This window comes from Notechis scutatus, chromosome 4, assembly GCF_049901735.1.
Source record: "Notechis scutatus isolate UNSWTSFEM ecotype Mainland chromosome 4, rNotScu1.2, whole genome shotgun sequence".
Taxonomy (NCBI): domain Eukaryota; kingdom Metazoa; phylum Chordata; class Lepidosauria; order Squamata; family Elapidae; genus Notechis; species Notechis scutatus.
The window spans coordinates 71,888,532-71,906,176 of NC_142012.1; the positions used below are offsets into that span (position 1 = coordinate 71,888,532).

Sequence of the window (17,645 nt, forward strand, 5' to 3'; positions counted from 1 at the left end):
CTGAAAAAAAATCACTTTGACATTAATAGGCATTTAAGCTGAAAATAAAATGTCAAAGGGATAATAAAGATTTCTTGGATATTTAAAAACTTTTAAAAGACGGACAGGAGAGAAAAGAAAAAAACAAAAGGGTGGGAACTGGAAAAATGGAGGAGACCACCTGGAAGTAAAAGGAATTAACAGTGAAACCTTAACAAGATTCCTAAAAAATACATTCTAACTGAAACTTTGTAACAATAGAACCCCAGGAAGAGAAAGTGGAAAAAAGAAACAAGAAGAAACAGACTTGGATTACTTGGATTCTTGGTGATTTTTGGATTTTTGGTTATTGAATTTAAATGACTAAAATCAATTGGGTGGTTGTTTAAAAGGGTTTAAAATGGCATCACTCTTGGAAGAACTGAAAATGGAACTTAAAAACAGAAAGAAGATGCACAAGAAGGAAGAAGGTTTTTTGGCTTTGTATTTCAATTTTTAGAAATGGAGATCTTTAACTTTAGAAATGGAGATCTTGAACTATGAGAAACAACAAGAAATGCTTGAAGAACAAGAAGGGCAGGACAAACAAGAAGTCATCTTCAATGATCAAGTAATTCTATGTGGGGGGGGGAGGAAAGGGGGGAAAGAGAGTGAAAAATTTAAGATTTGAAAAAGCAACCCCCCCAAAAAAGAATAGTTTAAAAAGCAATTACTAGGAAGAAACAGAATTATTAGGAAGAAACAGAAGAGAGGATTACAGAAGAGAGAATTAGAATTAGAGAGACAAGGGGTCAAAAAGGGGGAGGGAGAAGAAGAGGGGGAAGAAGGAGAGGAAAAGAAGTTATAAAGATAGAAACAGGATATAGAGAAACAGAGAAAACATACAAGTATTAAAGGTATAAGCCTATTTAGAAGACATAGAGATAATGGGTGAAAATTTAATTGAAAGAGAGGATTCTGCAAGGGTACATAAGATAGCATTTTATATTAGAAATAGAAATGAATTTAGAAAGTATGAAACAAGTGTGATTAAAGTGATAGATAAAATACTTATTGTAATGTAATCGAATGTTTGTTAATAAATAAATGAAATAAAGAGAATGAGAGAATGAAATTAGGAAAGTATAGGAACATTTTAATTGTTATTAATGATTTATAAAAATTTAAGTGAAAGAAATATGAAAGAAATATGGAAATATTACAAGTGTTCCTAAGGAAGTATGATATTTAATTGAAAATAATTGTTAAAGATGTTAATTAATAATGGAAGATTGTAATTAACATTAATGGTTGAGCCAAATTGGAATAGAATGAGTATTTTATGTATTATATATATAATACATAATATATATATATATATATATATATATATATATATATATATATATATATATATATATATATATATGTATGTATGTATATATATATATATATATATATATATATATATATATATATATATATATATATATATATGTTTTCTTAAGTTTTCATGGTACTTACATGTATGGCCTTCAGCTTTGTTCGGGTATTTTCCCACGTCATTGTAGTTGTGCTTTTAAAGTATGTATTTTATGTAATATCCCAAGTATGTATGTATTTTATCCCAAGTAATGTATGTATTTTATGTAATATATATATATATATACTATGATCTTCTGATATAAATTAATCATGGCCATGTCATATTGAGGATCCTAAAGAAGTTCCTGATGACAACCCAAAACATGGAGAAATAAATGCAAGTTAAAATAAATGCACGTCTGTGGTTCACACTAAAAGCCACACACATTCACCAATTGCCCTCAAAATTGATCTAAATTGATTTCCAGAAGAGTTTAGATTGGGCTCTGTTGATCAGGTGCTCAAAAGAACTACATCCACCATTCATCTCTACATCTCTGAACAAAGTGTCTTCAACCACCACAAGTAATGACCCATGATAAGAGTTAACCCTCGCCCTAACCCAGTGCTTTTCAGCAACATAAGAACATTTTTGAGGTATAAAATATACAATTTTATTGCGCCTCTACTGGAGTCATACCTGGCAGTAACCTTCCAAACTGAGTAACTGTCCTTCCCCTCAGGCTACAACCCTAGCACATCCACTCCTCACAGATTTCCAGACTTCGGCCCTTGTTTTCCCTTCCTCCCACTCAGCCCACTCCCCCACCCGGGCATCTGAAATAACCAATTCAGGCTATAATGCATATTTTGGGAAAGATTTTCTCATACAAATGCAAATACATTGTACTTTTTAGAAATGATGTTTGGAACTTTAGTAAGGTGCAGGCTGCTCTAATTCTTCCTCAGGAAGAGCAGGAACCACTCAGCAGTGCTGCTCCGCAGTGATTATCTGATGAGTAAATAAATCAGGCACAAACAGGGACTGTAAATAAATCACAGGCATAAATGAAATGACGGCCAGCAAACTACTACAGTAGATACAGTCAGAGCGGTGCAGAAATATAATTCCCCTTCGTGCAAAGTTTTCAAAAGGTATCACTTTTCACTGTGTTTTTGAAATAGATGTCAAATCCCCTTTGGTTTGACGCCTCGTATGTAACAAATCACAACTCCTTTCTGCGGTTTCATCGCAGGCCATTCCCACGGCTTGTAAGGCTACAGAACTTTTCCCATTCAATCAACTAGAATGAACTTCTGAAAACATATCAAAAAGTATCAAAAAGAATCCTTTATTGAGATGAGACAATTCATGTAGGGGTTAAAAGCAGCGTCTAAGGTCTCTCAGGCATGCAGAAGGGAGTTTAAAACCTCTCCCCTTATCTTGATGTGTATTTAGTAAAACAAAGAGCCAACATGTTAATTCCCCCCACCCACCCCTTTTTAGAACGATCTTTTTCAGAGTTTCCCAGGACACATCTCACTATGGAATTTTTATGGTTTCTTCATCTCCTGGCTGTCTCTCACAGAGGTGATAGGTTCCGGTCATCTGGATTCATCCCTCCATTGTATCATGTGTAGGTTATACAAATCTGATATAAGATTAAATATATTCAGGTTACATCAAGAAGGATTTCTTTCAGTCTCCCCCCCGCCACTTTTCTTCCTCCATTGAAGAAATGACAGATACACGGAACTGACACGGCTTCTGCTGGTTCTGCCCAACTAGTTTTTCCCTTTGTGGTCTCCAGGAGTGGTCTCTAAGATCAAAACAGCCTACCCCCCCACACACACACACATGCACACACATGCACGTCACTTTTTCTTGATCCAGAGATGCTGTGTTGGTCAGAAGTGTGGGGTGAGCAATGCTTTCGAATAGATTTCAAATTCAAACATTAAATCCAAACAATACAAATGAGCAGCTGTTTGCTGTTACATTCCAAGGTTGAAGATTGAAGTTTCAGTCAAAACAATAATTTATATAGTCATTTATATCACAACATCTAGCAAGCTGTGAGATATTTTTTACATGTAATAAATTGCTGCAGATGCTATCCCCTCCCCGCTTCGTTGTCCTGCAGACAGTGAGTTGTCCCCATGTCCAAGGGGCAGAGGCCACTCATCCCACATCCAGGCAGTAGGAAGGACTCGTCGATAATGACCTGTTGGTGCCAAACCATCAGCACCGATCCATTGGCACCAGCTGGGCAGTTGGTGACCTACCAGGGATGGGATTTAAATATTATAACAACTAGGTGGCTAGGTGGGTGTGGCGATGTGACTGGGTGGGCATGGCTTTTTTGCATCAACACCCCCCCCCCCGTTTTTGGGGGTCTCCTGGGCCTCAGGGAAGACTCCTGAGGGGCGTTTTTGCTCCCAAAAGGCTTCCCTGGGGCTCAGGAAGGGAAAAAATGGAGCATAAGGGGGGGCCTTCTGGGCCTCAGGGAAGCCTTCTGGAGGTGTTTTTGCTCCCAGAATGCTTTCCTGGAGCCCAGGAAAGCAAAAAATGAAGGGGGGTAGGAGGGAGCTATGCCCCCCTCCATTTTTTGCCTTCCTGAGCCTCGGAAAACTCCTGGGCAAAGCAGTAAGTAAGCGAGGGGAATCCCAGCACAGCTGATCATAGGAACAGCTGATTGTCGGGAGGGGGAAAAAGGATATACCTTAAGGAGTGACTGGGCAGGGAAGAATGCAGACAGCAATGTCGTGCATGGGTGGGCAGAGCCAGCTGTCTAGGAGAGAAGACATGCAAGCAGATCTCTCTGTGGAGCACGATCTTTTAAACTTTGTCTTGCAGGACCTTTCAAAGGTCAAAGGTGGCTCATAGGGTTTCTGAAGATGTAGGGTGCCGAAGAACCTACACGAGCGGCGGTTTGTGCGGGGGAGCGGAGAGAACTTGGATCGAGCAGATGAAGGAAGGATGATCAGCAGACCGTCCATAGAAGACAGCTGGTCATACTATTGGTAAAATAACGGAACAAAGGTGCATACTAAACGGTCAGCCTCAACAATTTTAAAGTGAGTAAAACAAAAAGGGGCGCCAAAAGCAATTGGTATAGAGAAAACCCGGCATTAAGAGTCAGCCCTAGTTAAGAACAGAAGGAGCAGTGAATTTTATGGTGGGCAAAGAGATCGGAAGAAGTTAGGGAAGCCATAAAAAAATCTGGCAAATAAAAGGGAGAAGATCGGTGCAAGCAGCTATAAAAGAAAAAATGATTAGATCGGTGCCTGGAATTAATGTAAGAAGAGAACTTTGGATTATACTTGGAGAAGGGTGATTTTTGAAAGTGACAAGTGTTGATTCGAGAGAGACCTGTGGGATTACAAAATAAAAAATGGAGGGGATTTGAATTATTTGAACTAAATGGATTTGATTTAAAAACTTGAGAGAAAATTGACAATTTGGATCAAATATCATGGGGAAATTGGATTTTTTGGATTTTGGCTCTATATATCTTTTTGAACTGTTCTGGACTTTTTTGGAAAAAGAAACTTGGAATTAACTAAAATAGACGGTATGAAGAAAATGAGTCAGCAATTTTGAAGTTGACAAGGAAACATTGTAGCGCTTCGAGAAAGACACCTGCTGGCCACTGAATGGCAGAGAAACTGCAATAAGGAAAAGAAGGGATACTTGGTTTCTTTTCTCTTTATGTTAAAGTTTCTGACTTTTGGCTTGTTTTGTTGATTCTCAAATTACTGCATATATAAGTAAATATAAGATTTTGCTGATCTCTGCGTATACTGGACAATACAGATTGATATAATTATACAAATATACATTACATATTATATACTTGGTAGTTAGGTTGATTAATTAAAGCATAAGAGAATTTTTTTATTATTACATACTTTGATATATTGGTATACTATATATTATGTTATGAATTAATTAGATATATACCAGTAATTCACCGGGGGTGAATTAATTTCTCCTCCTGCGCACCCTCGCATTCTTCCACTGGCAGCATTTCAGCCGCTTCTCGGGCAGGGAAGCCACCTCTGTAGCTTCCACTGTTCCCGCCAGCGCTGGTGAGAACAGCGGCAGCGGAGGTGGGAACCGTGGAAGCGTTTCAGCTGCTTCTCGGGCAGGGGAGCCGCCTCTGTAGCTTCCAGGGTTCTCGCCGGCGCTGCCACTGTTCTCTCGCTAGAGCCAGCGGGAATTGTGGAAGCTAAAGGCGGCTCCCACACCCAAGAAGTGGCTGAAACGTTTCCATGGTTCCTGCCAGCACTGCCGCTGTTGTTGAAGACAGCGCTGGCGAGAGAGGCACCAGCAGGAACTGTGGAAGCTAGAGAGGCAGCTCCCCCGCCCGAGAAGCGGCTGAAACGCTGCCAGTGGAGGAATGCGAAGGGAAAGCAACAGCGGCAGAGGAAGCAGCAGGGGGCAGGCACCGAAGGTCTTGCAATTTAAAGTGCCCTGCTGAGGCTGACATCCACGCCACCACCGTTTGCCCGCTGACCTGGCCTGCAACCAACACCATACTCGGGTCTGCAGCAAAGGCGCCTGGCGGGGGTAGGGAGCCCTCCGCGCTCCGCCATGATCAGCTGTTAGGAGCGGCTGGTGGCAAGGCATGGCTGCCCATGGGGGATGCATGGAGAGAACACCATCCATGTAAAAACAATTTACATTTTATTCTAACAGACACTACTCCTGGTCGAGACTAGATATGGCATGGATGTCTAAGAAGCTTATCTCAGAAGTAAATGAAACAGAAATTGAATCGAGCTTATGGGCAGATCATAGTTACATCAAGTTCAGCTGGAAAGACCGATATAAGTCCTTAAGATGGACTCTACAAAGAGCAATCCTAAAGGAGGAGGAATTTAAAATTAAATTGGAAAAGGAAATGAAACTCTTCTTTAAGGAGAACAAAGAAGAAGATACATCCCTACAAAACACCTGGGATACTGCTAAAGCATTTGAGAGGGGTGGTGATAAATTATAAGCCGAAGAAAAATAAGAAAAAGAAACTACAACGAAAAGCATTAGAAACGGAATATAAAAACTTGGAGATGAAGCTGCAAGAAGAACCAAAATAAAAAGAGATAAAATTACGAATGGATTCAATAAAACATGAAATAAACTTGTTGGAAAAAGAAGATCTAGCCCCAAAACTGAAAAGAATAAAATAAAATGTATTTGAGAACGCCAATAAACCAGGAAGATGGCTTAGCTTGGAAACTGAAAAAAACAAGCAGAAAAAAAGATGGATCACTGAGCCACAAAATGAACAGGGGGAAATATGCTACCAAGAAGAAATGAAAAGGAATATAGTTCAGAAATTTTATGAAGATCTATACAAAGAAGAAGAATACGTAATAGAAGAAAAAGTGATAAACTGTTTAAAAAAAGCCGATCATCAGAGAATATCGGAAGAAGAAACAAGTTTATTGAATGGAAGAATAAACCTCGAAGAAGTAACTTGGGCAATAAATAAACAAAAAAATAAAGCGGCTGGTCCTGATGCACTTCCTGCTGAACTATATAAAACTCAACAAAAACTATTAGGCAACAGATTACTCAAATTATTTAATGAAGTCCTGGACAAGGCAAAAATTCCACAATCGTGGAAAGAAGCAACAATTACGATCATTCCAAAAGAAAAAAATGACCAAACAAAGATAGGGAACTACAGGCCAATATCTCTATTAAATGTGGACTATAAAATCTTCGTAATTATAATAGCTGAAAGATTCAAGAAAATATTAAACAAATTTATACATACAGACCAAAATGGCTTCCTTCCACATAGGCATCTTAGGAATAATATCAGGACAATTCTAGATATCATAGAGTATTACGAAGATCATAGTGGAGAACAGGTAGCACTATTATTTTTGGACGTTAAAAAGGCCTTTGACAATGTAAAATCGAATTTTGTTCTGTAACAAATTAACTATATGGATTTTGGGCCAAAATACTTTAATGTAGTATCGCCAATATATCACAAACAAGAAGCTAGGATATTGATAAATGATCATATAACAAATAAATTAGAGATACAAAAAGGAACGAGACAGGGATGTCCATTATCACCATTATTATTTATTTTGACATTAAGAGGTATTAACAAGAATAATTAGGAAAGAACCAGAAATAAAAGGACTAAAAATAAAGAAAGAAGAATATAAATTACAAGCCTTCGCTGGCGATTTGGTTTTTATTTTAGAAGATCCACAAAATTCAGGACTAAAACTTATAAAGCAATTAGAGGAATTTGGAGAAGTAGCAGGGCTAAAAATTAATAAGGAAAAAACTAAAATACTTACAAAAACTATGACAAATGCACAAAAGCAAAATTTAACAAGAATAATGGACATCCAGACAAAACAGTTAAATATTTGGGAATTGTAATTTTGGCAAAATGTATAACCCTCAATTATACTCCATGAATTAAAAAAATAACGGAAGACCTCAGGAAATGGAACAACTTAAGACTCTCCTTTATGGGGAGAATTGCGTCCATAAAAATGAGCATATTACTACCGTGTTTTTCATATAATAACGCCGGGTCTTATTTTTTTTTTTGAGCCCCGAAAAAATGGCTAGGCTTTCTTTTTGGGGGTGACTTAATTCCCCCCCTTGCATCTTCAGGTGGGCGGCGACGGCTTGGATGTTGACCTCAGCGTTGGTGGGGCACTTCGTATCGGGGTCAATGCAGGCAGCACCATATCTGGGTGTGCAACAAAAGTACTTCCTAATGGCAAGCCCCCCACCATTCCCCCCCATTTCGCATGTTTTAATATAGGCCTTAATTTGGGGGGAGGGGCTTAATTTCATTTTATGCCTATAAAACATGCTGGGACTTCCTATTGGGGGAGGGCATATTGTTGGAGAAACAGGGTAAAATTATTGTTTTTATTTCAAAACACTCCGATAAAATTAGAAAAAAATTCTTTGACCAATTGGATAAGCTAGTATCAAAATTTATATGGCAGAACAAAAAGTCCAGAATTAAACTGAAATTGTTGCAGAACACTACCAAAAGAGGAGGATTTGGCCTACCGGATTGGGAAATATATTATAGAGCGGCTATTCTGACCTGGGTTAAAGATTGGATAAGTGTTAAAAATAAAAGAATGTTAACCTTAGAAGGATATAATCTACAGGCAGGCTGGCATGCCTTCTTGTAGCAAGACAAACAACAAATTCATAGCTATTTTCAAAAGCATAAAATTAGGCAGTCCCTACTAAATGTATGGAATAAAACTAAAGAACAAATTTACGTTGAAATACCAACTTGGCTATCTGCATTAGAAGCGTTAATGTACCCACATTTATTGCGTCAAAGGCAGGTTATTACATATGAGGGCATACAAGATGAGAAGGGTGATTTAAAAACAAGACAGGAGTTGAAAGATCTGGGATTTGAGATAGAATGGTGGGCCTATTTACAATTACAGTCGAGGTACAGTGAAGATATGAAAGAATGGGATATTAACAGACGGAAAACAGAATTAGACAAAATATTATTATGTACAGATGAGAATTTGATTTAAAAAACTTACAAAGTATTATTAGAATGCAAACTAGAAGAAGAAAACGTGAAAGAAACGATGTTGGCCTGGATGAAAGACTTTGAATATGGCATAAATTTGGAAGATTGGCAAATTTTATGGGATAGGAATAGAAAAATAACTTTGGCGGCATCATATAAAGAAAACTTACACAAAATGTTTCACCAATGGCACCAATATCCTACCATCAAAATTGGCAAAAATGTACCCGAAACTATCCCCTAAATGTTGGAAATGCAATAAAGAAATTGGAACATATTACCATGTATGGTGAAAATGTGAAAAAGCTCAAACATACTGGCTGAAAATTAGAAATTGGTTAGAAGAGATGTGTAAAATTAAAATATAATTCAGACCTGAAATTTTTCTATTGTCTATCAATGTGGGAAAATATAATAAAGAGATAATATATTTAATAGTTCATGTTACCACCGCAGTGAGATTAGTCCCTTCCCATAGATGGAAAGGTAATGATATGCCAGACGAAATAATAATTAGAAATAATTAGAAAAATGTGGACGTGCGCCGAAATGGATAGAGTAACTCAAGAGTTAAAAGATAGGACTGAATTTGAATATTACAAAATCTGGGAGAAGTTTTACCACTGGTTTAAAAAAAGAAAGGAGTAAATGTATGAATGACTATTAACTGACTATTATGACTATTATATATATATGTAAATGTGTATTCTTTGTAATATGTATTATTTAAGGATATAAGACAAGTAGGTGTGTTGGGATGTATGCACCACATTCATTGTTTTTAAATGTTTTTTCTTTCTGTTGTTTCATTAATAAATTTATTTATTTTTAAAAGCAATGTCGTGCATGCGCACAATGTTGTGCATGCATGATAAGGACTGACTGGATGGGGAGGGGAGGAAAGGGGCGGGTGGAGAGGGGCAGGGCCAGCCAGGAGCATGATTTGCCAGTTCTCCAAACTGCACAGAATCATTACAACTGGCTCTATAGAACCGGTCTGAACCATAAAATCCCACCCCTGTGACCTACCCACCCCAAGTTGTCATAGACTCCATTTGAAGACTGCCGCATATGTGTATTATTTAAAGAGATTTGCTTTTTTTAAAGTTGTTTTTTAAATTTCGGAACTGGAACACCATTATCAGAGAAGCATTTTCTTGTATCAACATATCATATAACTTAATAAGACATCTTAACATGAAGAACTTTACATAACCTCTGGCAGATTTTAAAATACAAGCAATTTGACAGAATGTAATACTTTCCCAAGTTATTTCTACTGGATCATTGTTATTCTACCAAATTATTTCTTTTATTGTACAGCACAGAGGATGGATCACAAGGAGCGCTACTCTCATCTCTCTTCTACCACTGTCGCATATATTAAAAGTTTAGGCTTAAATAACTACAGGCCACACTCTTTGAAACTCTCCATGCTATTTAGTCACAGCGTTATTCTCGGTAACTCTGAAAAGTTCTGTGTTTTTCAGAGAAAACAAGAGCACCAGGAGGACTTGAAGGTGGCTTTAAAAAACTGTCCATTGACTGGGACTCTTTGGCAGCAACTAGTCAGATATAGAGTCTGGATTGCCAATTAATGCAATATCCTAATAGGCAGTTATCTGCTGCTGTCTCCTGTCAATTGAAGAAGAAAGCTATTGGAATTGGCTTCGTTCTGTGAAACTTACATACACACACATGTAATGCTGTTTACAAAACAAAAGCATCAAAATGCATACATACTGTATACATACATACAAAACAATCAATATTAAAATAAAAATATCTTTCTTGAATTTTCCAGATTCCTCTACATTATTATCAAATGAAGAATACAGGAAGACCTGACTCCTCCCCAAGATGGCTGCTGAGGAGTAAGAGCTTTCTTTCTCTTACTCACAATCTGCTGTTTGCTGCCAGAGCTGGTTCTTTGGCAGTCTTGTCCCCCTGGATTTGAATGGGGGCATTTAGGACTTATGGATAGCTGTGAACCCACCCAGGAGAGGAATCTTGAAGACTACAACTTCTTGTGGGAACAGCCGAAAAGTCAATGGGTGTTTAACATCTCTTCCTACCAACAGAATGTTTTCGCAAGCATGCCTGGGGCTTTTAAGTTCTCCTTTTGAACTTTTGTTTTTGTTCTTGTTTTTAATGGTTAACTGACTGGCTGAATGTTGATTTATTTCAACCCCTGCTGATTTATTTCAACCCCTCTGGATTCTTTCTGCTTCCTTTTTTGCTTTCTTTCTTTGATTTATTTGACTGCTCTTATCAATTCCTGCTTTCTGTATAGAAATACAGTACATGACTCTGGTTTGCATTTTATTAACATGCAAAAACTTTTTGGGATCAAAGCAGTCAGAAAGTATCTTCTCTGCTTTCTTTGGTTGATCCCTGCTTTGAACAACAACATATTAGAACTATTTGCTAAAGCAGCGATTAAGCACTTTGAGGAAAATTTCAGAATTGAAAGAAAAGAATTAAGGGGAGAAAAATAAAACAAAAAAAGTTTAAAAATACAGGAAACTGGACTCTTAAATTGGAAAGGCATTAAATTGGAAAGGCATTTTAAAATGCTGAAATTATTTACCTAAAAAGCTAACTTTGCTTTTATAACTGAATTACATTTAAAATGATTAAAACCAGATTGACTCATGTTACCATTGAAATTTAAGCTGAAAGTGCCACCTGCTGATAAAAAGAAGATACAATGTATTTTTTACAACTTTGGGAATTTTCAGCTGAAGGATTGTAACAATACCTATTGTGCTATATGCAGCTATCCCAGGACTATTGGAAATTTAAACTTGAGAACAAAGAAGACATCTAATTAAAGTGTCCCCTGAATGCTATGATACATGATTGAATTTACAAAGGGGGAGTTAAAGAGGCTTTGGATAACTCCCTGGACTATTTAAATGGAACTGACTGATGAACTATGGGACACAAAGAATTATGATCACTGCACTTTCTGAAGAGCAACCTTAAGCTCAAATATAGGGTTCCTGGACTATTGGATAAGAGTTGGATTTACTAAAACAGAACAAGATGCTCCATAAGGGGGAAATGAGTGGAACTTTGAAAGATGTTTCAAAGCATAAAAGACATTATGGAAACAAACCATAAGGAGATTATGGAACTAATGCATGGCATAGAGGAAAAAATGGAAAATATTATACAAGAGACAATGAGCAAAGATCAAGATGCCCAGGAAAGGGGGGAGCTAACATAAGGAATGGAGGGAAAAATAGAATTGAGGAACCAACGTATAATTTATAGATGACAGGCTAACAATTTCTAAATAGTTAGTAGTTTAGACCAGTGGTTGCCAACCGGTGGGCCGCGGCCCACTGGTGGTCCATGAGAAAATTTTGGTGTTCTGTAGAGAAATGTCTCCCTACAAAGCAATTAATCCAGGCTGCACGGGAACACAAGGCTGTGCCACCCACATGACCTGCCCACCCACTGGCCCCCACCCTTCAGCCGAGCGCAAACCTGCAAAAAGCAGTGCAGCCCTCATCGGCCAGAACAATGTAATGGTGCTATTGCAGCAAGAGGGGGCTGGTGGCACAGGCGGGCTGAAGCGGCGATGGAGATGGCCGGAAGGTGCAGGAGCACCATTTGTGCAGGCAAGAGCTTGAGCTTTTTGCGGCTCGACACCCCCCCTCAGCCTCCACACAGGGAGGGACCCTTCTCTACTTGGAAGCGGCGGGAGAAACTTGGACCTTAGCCTTGGGGAGTCCTCTTGTGTGGAGGCCGAAGCGGGGGGATGTTGCCTGGTTATTAGGAGCCTGTCTTCCACAGGACTCTTTTGGTCTGGCCATTTGGTCTTCCCCCCGCCCCATGCCAAAGGAAAGCCAAACAAGCTTCTCCTTCCCTCCTACTCTTTCCCCTGTTCCCTTCCCCCTACTCAATCCTACTCAATCCTACTTCGGGACAGAGGATAGCATGCTGGAAACGTGGGTTGGCATTTCCAACATGCATTTATCCGGTGCTCTCCCGCAATTCTTCGCGTTCCTCCAGGTCTAGCTTGCTGAGGGGGGAGAGCAGCCCTGACTCCTCTGCTGCCCCCTCCCATGGCCCCAGCCATTGATGCCCAGGGAAGGCACAGGAAGATAGCTCTCGCTGGGGCGAAAGAGTGGAGATCGGGGAAGGCACAGGCAACAGAAAGTGGTGCTTTTCAAAGGCGGCCTTTGCCTTCCTCAATCTCAGCTCTTTCGCTCCAGTGAGAGCTATGTTTCTGCTTGCTTTTCCTGTGCCTTCCCTGGGCAGCAATGGCTGGGGCCGTGGGGGGGGGGGGAGCACTGAGAGGGATGAGAAAACTGATGCAGATGCCTCATTCTGGACCTCTGAACTGGATGGTGAGTGCAGACTTGCCCCCTCCGCCCCCTCCTACCACCAGCAGCCGGTACTTTTCCTGTCCTGAGCTGTCCCTACATCCCGCTGCCATCAAGGAAGAGCCCAGGCCAGGAGAGGCGAGTTGGAAGGTGTGGGAGTGCCGTGCAAATGCAAGTAGCACGGCGTTCCTGCACCTTCCAGCCATCTCCATCGCCGCTTCAGCCCACCTGTGCTGCTGCCCCCCCACAACAGCACCATTACCTTGACCTGGCCAGTGAGGGCTGCGCTGCTTTTTGCATGTTGCATCACCCGCAAATTTGCACGTTATAGGTGCCAGCCCCTATGGCGGAGATTTTCAACCCCACCACGGGCTGGTCCCATATTCCAAAGCTGCAGTAGTCACAAGACTGGCCCTTTGGTCATCCCGGAGCAGCTCATCCACGGCAGGCTGGTGCACAGGCCAGTCCTATGACTACTGCAGCTCTGGAATATGGGATCAACTTTCCCACCAATGTCAGCAAGCCACTGTCAGCCAAAATTCATATTAGTGGTCTGCAGGATTTGAAATTATGAGTTTGGTGGTCCCTGAGGTCCTAAAGGTTGGTGAGCCCTGGTTTAGACCATGAGTAGCATGGGGATCTCATATTCCACAAAACCCTCACATCATCACTTATCCCTACCTGCCTGTGCACTATAACCCACTCTCATACCCATCCATCTGTGCACCCATCTGAGCTTGGGCCTGACTGTACCACTCACCTGCATGCGAGCCCACTCTCAAACTTAAAACTTTATATCATTATATTTTATAAAATTCCAGTTTATAGGCTTTTTAAAGATAGTATTTAACACTCTGGGGAAAAAATTTAAAGAGTTTTTTGCACATTGATTATACAACAAAGCCCAAGCATGGAAAATTCTTGTCCTCTCACCCAATTATCCTAGCATCTACTATCATTTGTTTTTACCTCCACCATGGCTTTTGGCAATAATTCTGCTCTGAAAAGTTGCAACATTGCCTCCATTATGTTTTTCCAGCCCTCTCGTAAAATATCACCATGTCGATGAGCCAAGTGGAACACCGTCTTTGCTGCAATGTGGGCTTTTGGATTGCTTCCAAAAACTGTTGGCAAATTCTCAATTGACTGCAACAGAAAAGTACAAATAAATAAATTCTTATTGTTTAAAAATATCAAGTTTGGTATAAAATATTAACTCAAAACCAAATGGCTTGATTTAATCAAATATTTAGTCACAATGTTTGACTAAATTTGACTAATATTTTAGTACTTTCACAGTGTATGTATTGCAGCATACTGCCTGTTACTAGTTAGACAGATACTGCTTTTTCTATAATCTATCTCTTATTTAGAACACATCCATAAGACATTGTCTTTTCAATCCTAGTGTTAGCAAAAAGTCTTATAAAGGTTTGCCAGAATTTGGCTTATTTTGATCTTGATAACCAACTTCATATTCTTTCCTTGTACCTATGAGAATCTAAATCTTTAGTTCATTCAAATATTGTCATAGGATTTGATATCTCTTCAATTCTTCTTTGTCCCACTGCATAGGCTTCTATGGGCTTAACACACAAGATCTGCAGTCTTTGGCAGGTTAAGAGGTCTGAGAGATAAGGGAATAGCCATTTTTTCAATCATGGTCGGTGGATTAAAAAAAACACCGGGTTCATATATAAGTAGTCCTCAACTTATGACAACAATTGAGCCCAAAATTTCTGTTGCTAACCGAGATAGTTGTTAAGTGAATTTTGTACCATTTTACAATCTTTTCTGCCACAGTGGTTAAGTAAAGTTAGTAACATAGGTTTCAAAAGGTGACCTTGGGACCTTGGGACACATGACCTTGGGACACTGCGATTGTTGTAAATCTCAGACAGTTGCCAAGAATCTGAATTTTGATCACATGACCATGGAGATAATGCAACGGTCATAACTATGAGAAATGGTTATGTTACTTTTTCAATGCTGTTGTAACTATGGTTACTGAATGAACTACTTGTACTTCCTTTTTTTTGTGCTCTGAAATTGGCTCAGAGATTGGCTTAACTAGGTAACATTGATGGTGTTACCTAGTTAGGTAATGAAATGTCTGTAAGAAAACAACTAAGCTGAGTGAGTGCTTAGAGCACCAAGGACCCTAAAGCTCAACCTTCAATATTTACTTCTATTGATACTTCCTTTTGTAACCACTTTTGAAATTGCTTATTAACTGCTTTTTCAATTATTATAAACTTTCGATCAACAGGTTTTATAGCACCTGATGAATTTTCTTCAATTCTTAGTGAAATATGTTTTAAATACAAGTTTAAGGAATTTTAAAAATGAGATAAACAGCAAAAGAAGAGTTTGATTTTGGAAAATTACAAACAGACCAAGGGTCCAGATGGTTTGGAAATAAGATCTTTCTTGCAAGAACATGCTTTTGTTTCCTCTTTTAAAAAATGGTAGGATGGAACTTTGAAAGTTGAACATTCTGGGGAACCAGAAAGAACTAAAGATTAGTATTAACTAATCAAGTGGTTGTATTTAACTGAAAGGAAAATCAACTTTGCTCATGAACTATGTTTAAATTTAAATTATTTATATGTCTCCATTTGATGACTTACCTCACTGCTTAGGGCTGTGAATTTACAGAGAGAAATTATGAGGTTGTCAAAAACATCACTGAGGCCATAATGAGCAGAGATCATGGCACATTTTCTGAAAGACAAATCATAATGCTGTCAGAGAAATCACATAGTGAATGCTTCCAGAATTATTCCCTAGATTTTTCCCATTATATTTCTGGAACACAAACAGATATGTATCAAACTGTGATTATTCAATCCAAGCTGGTTTGGTTTCAAATGATACTGCATGTGCATTAATGATGGGCAAACTGATATAGTTTAATTGTGAATTAAGCACAATAATCATTGCAGTAATAAAAACAAGATGTCATTCAGAAATACAACTCTGTCACAAACACAAATACTACTCAAACGCTCATTTTTCATTCTTGCATATTTATTGTATTTATTGGAGGCAAATATTGTATCATCATTATCATGTTTCTTTTGCATGAAGTGCATAGGACAGCAAGTTTCTTCCAATGAATTCTATCTATGACAGAGTCTTCAGCTTCTATCCATTTAATGTCTATTGTCTATAAATCATTTTTAAATGTCTGACACCCAGTTTTCCATGGTCTACCCCACGTCCACTTTCCCTTTGATGGCTCCCATCATACAGTGTTTTTGAGTATCGATGTTCTGGCAAGTGAAGAATATGGCCAGCTAGACACATTCAATGTTCAGTCACAATGGCTGCAATTTCCTGGATCCACTCCACTGAAAAATTTCCTCATTGCTGACATGGTCACATCAAGTGACATCCAGTATTCTCTGTAGGCAAGATTGATGGAACACATTGAGCTTTCATGCTGTGTGTGCTGTTATGCCCGTGTATCGCTGGTGTAGATCGCTGTTGGTACAACAATTGTTTTATGAAGCTGTAACTTGGTTTTCTAATCTATTGTTGGAGCTGACCGAATAGGTCGTAAGCACACTGGTGTCAGAATGCCAGTCTGCCATGAAAACTGGGTGGGGGGAGGAGAGGAGGCTGGAAGGAAGGGAAGGGAGGGAGGGTTAATGCTTGAGGGAAGCGACAAAGCCAGAAGAATGCCAACAGGCAGAGTGACTGTTTCCAAACCACCTCTTTTAAAATTGATTGGACAATGAATGACGAGCAATGGGAAGGAACTAAGGGAAGGGGGAGATAACTGGGAAAAGTTGGTGTGAATACTCAGTTCTGGCTTTGCTATACTGTATACACATGGCCTTTTAGTAAAGTATAGCTTTCACTACAAACGGAGTTGAGGGTCTTTCTTTCTTAAGGGACCAAGTTGGGGAAGGACTGACATTAAGCCAGAACTTCATTCTCAGTCCACCTAGAGGGCTAGCCTACCATGGGGAATAACCATAGGTAAAGTCTTTATTGTTTTAATTGCTTTTCTGCTCATTTTACTACTTTTATAATCGTTTTGTATGAACGATTGCACTGAAGTCTCCTATAAGACAAATATTTTCATACTCTGTTTCAAGTATATTCTTATGCAATTTTTTATAAAATTCTTCCTGCCCATTATTCAGTGCATACATCGCAATTAAAAGTATCTCTTTTTTATTTAATGTCACTTCCACAATCAACATTCTCCTGCTTCTTCATCTTTGAACATTTGCTTACCATTTGTTGTTTCTTTTATATGTTCTTTAATATATAATACCACTCCTTTTTTCTTTTGTTGCAATAGTGAAGAGTACAATTTCCCCAATTTAGGATAATTTGATATGTACTTCTTCTAGTGATATTATATCTAATCTTAGCCTTTGTGATTTTGTAAATAGTTTTTTTTCTTTTCATG

At 38.8% G+C, this 17,645-nt stretch overlaps 1 protein-coding gene across 4 annotated transcripts in view; it reads right to left on the bottom strand.

Annotated features, from left to right (window-relative positions):
• GBF1 (golgi brefeldin A resistant guanine nucleotide exchange factor 1) overlaps positions 1 to 17,645 on the bottom strand; it is a 348,645-nt gene that overhangs the window by 101,869 nt on the left and 229,131 nt on the right. For all 4 annotated transcript variants that reach the window (XM_087963724.1, XM_026674267.2, XM_026674268.2 and 1 more), the window contains exons 23-24: positions 15,850 to 15,943; positions 14,189 to 14,365 (exon numbers count right to left, since the gene is read on the bottom strand). In XM_087963724.1, coding sequence (XP_087819850.1) covers positions 14,189 to 14,365; positions 15,850 to 15,943 — 271 coding nt within the window. The remainder of the gene's footprint in view (positions 1 to 14,188; positions 14,366 to 15,849; positions 15,944 to 17,645) is intronic.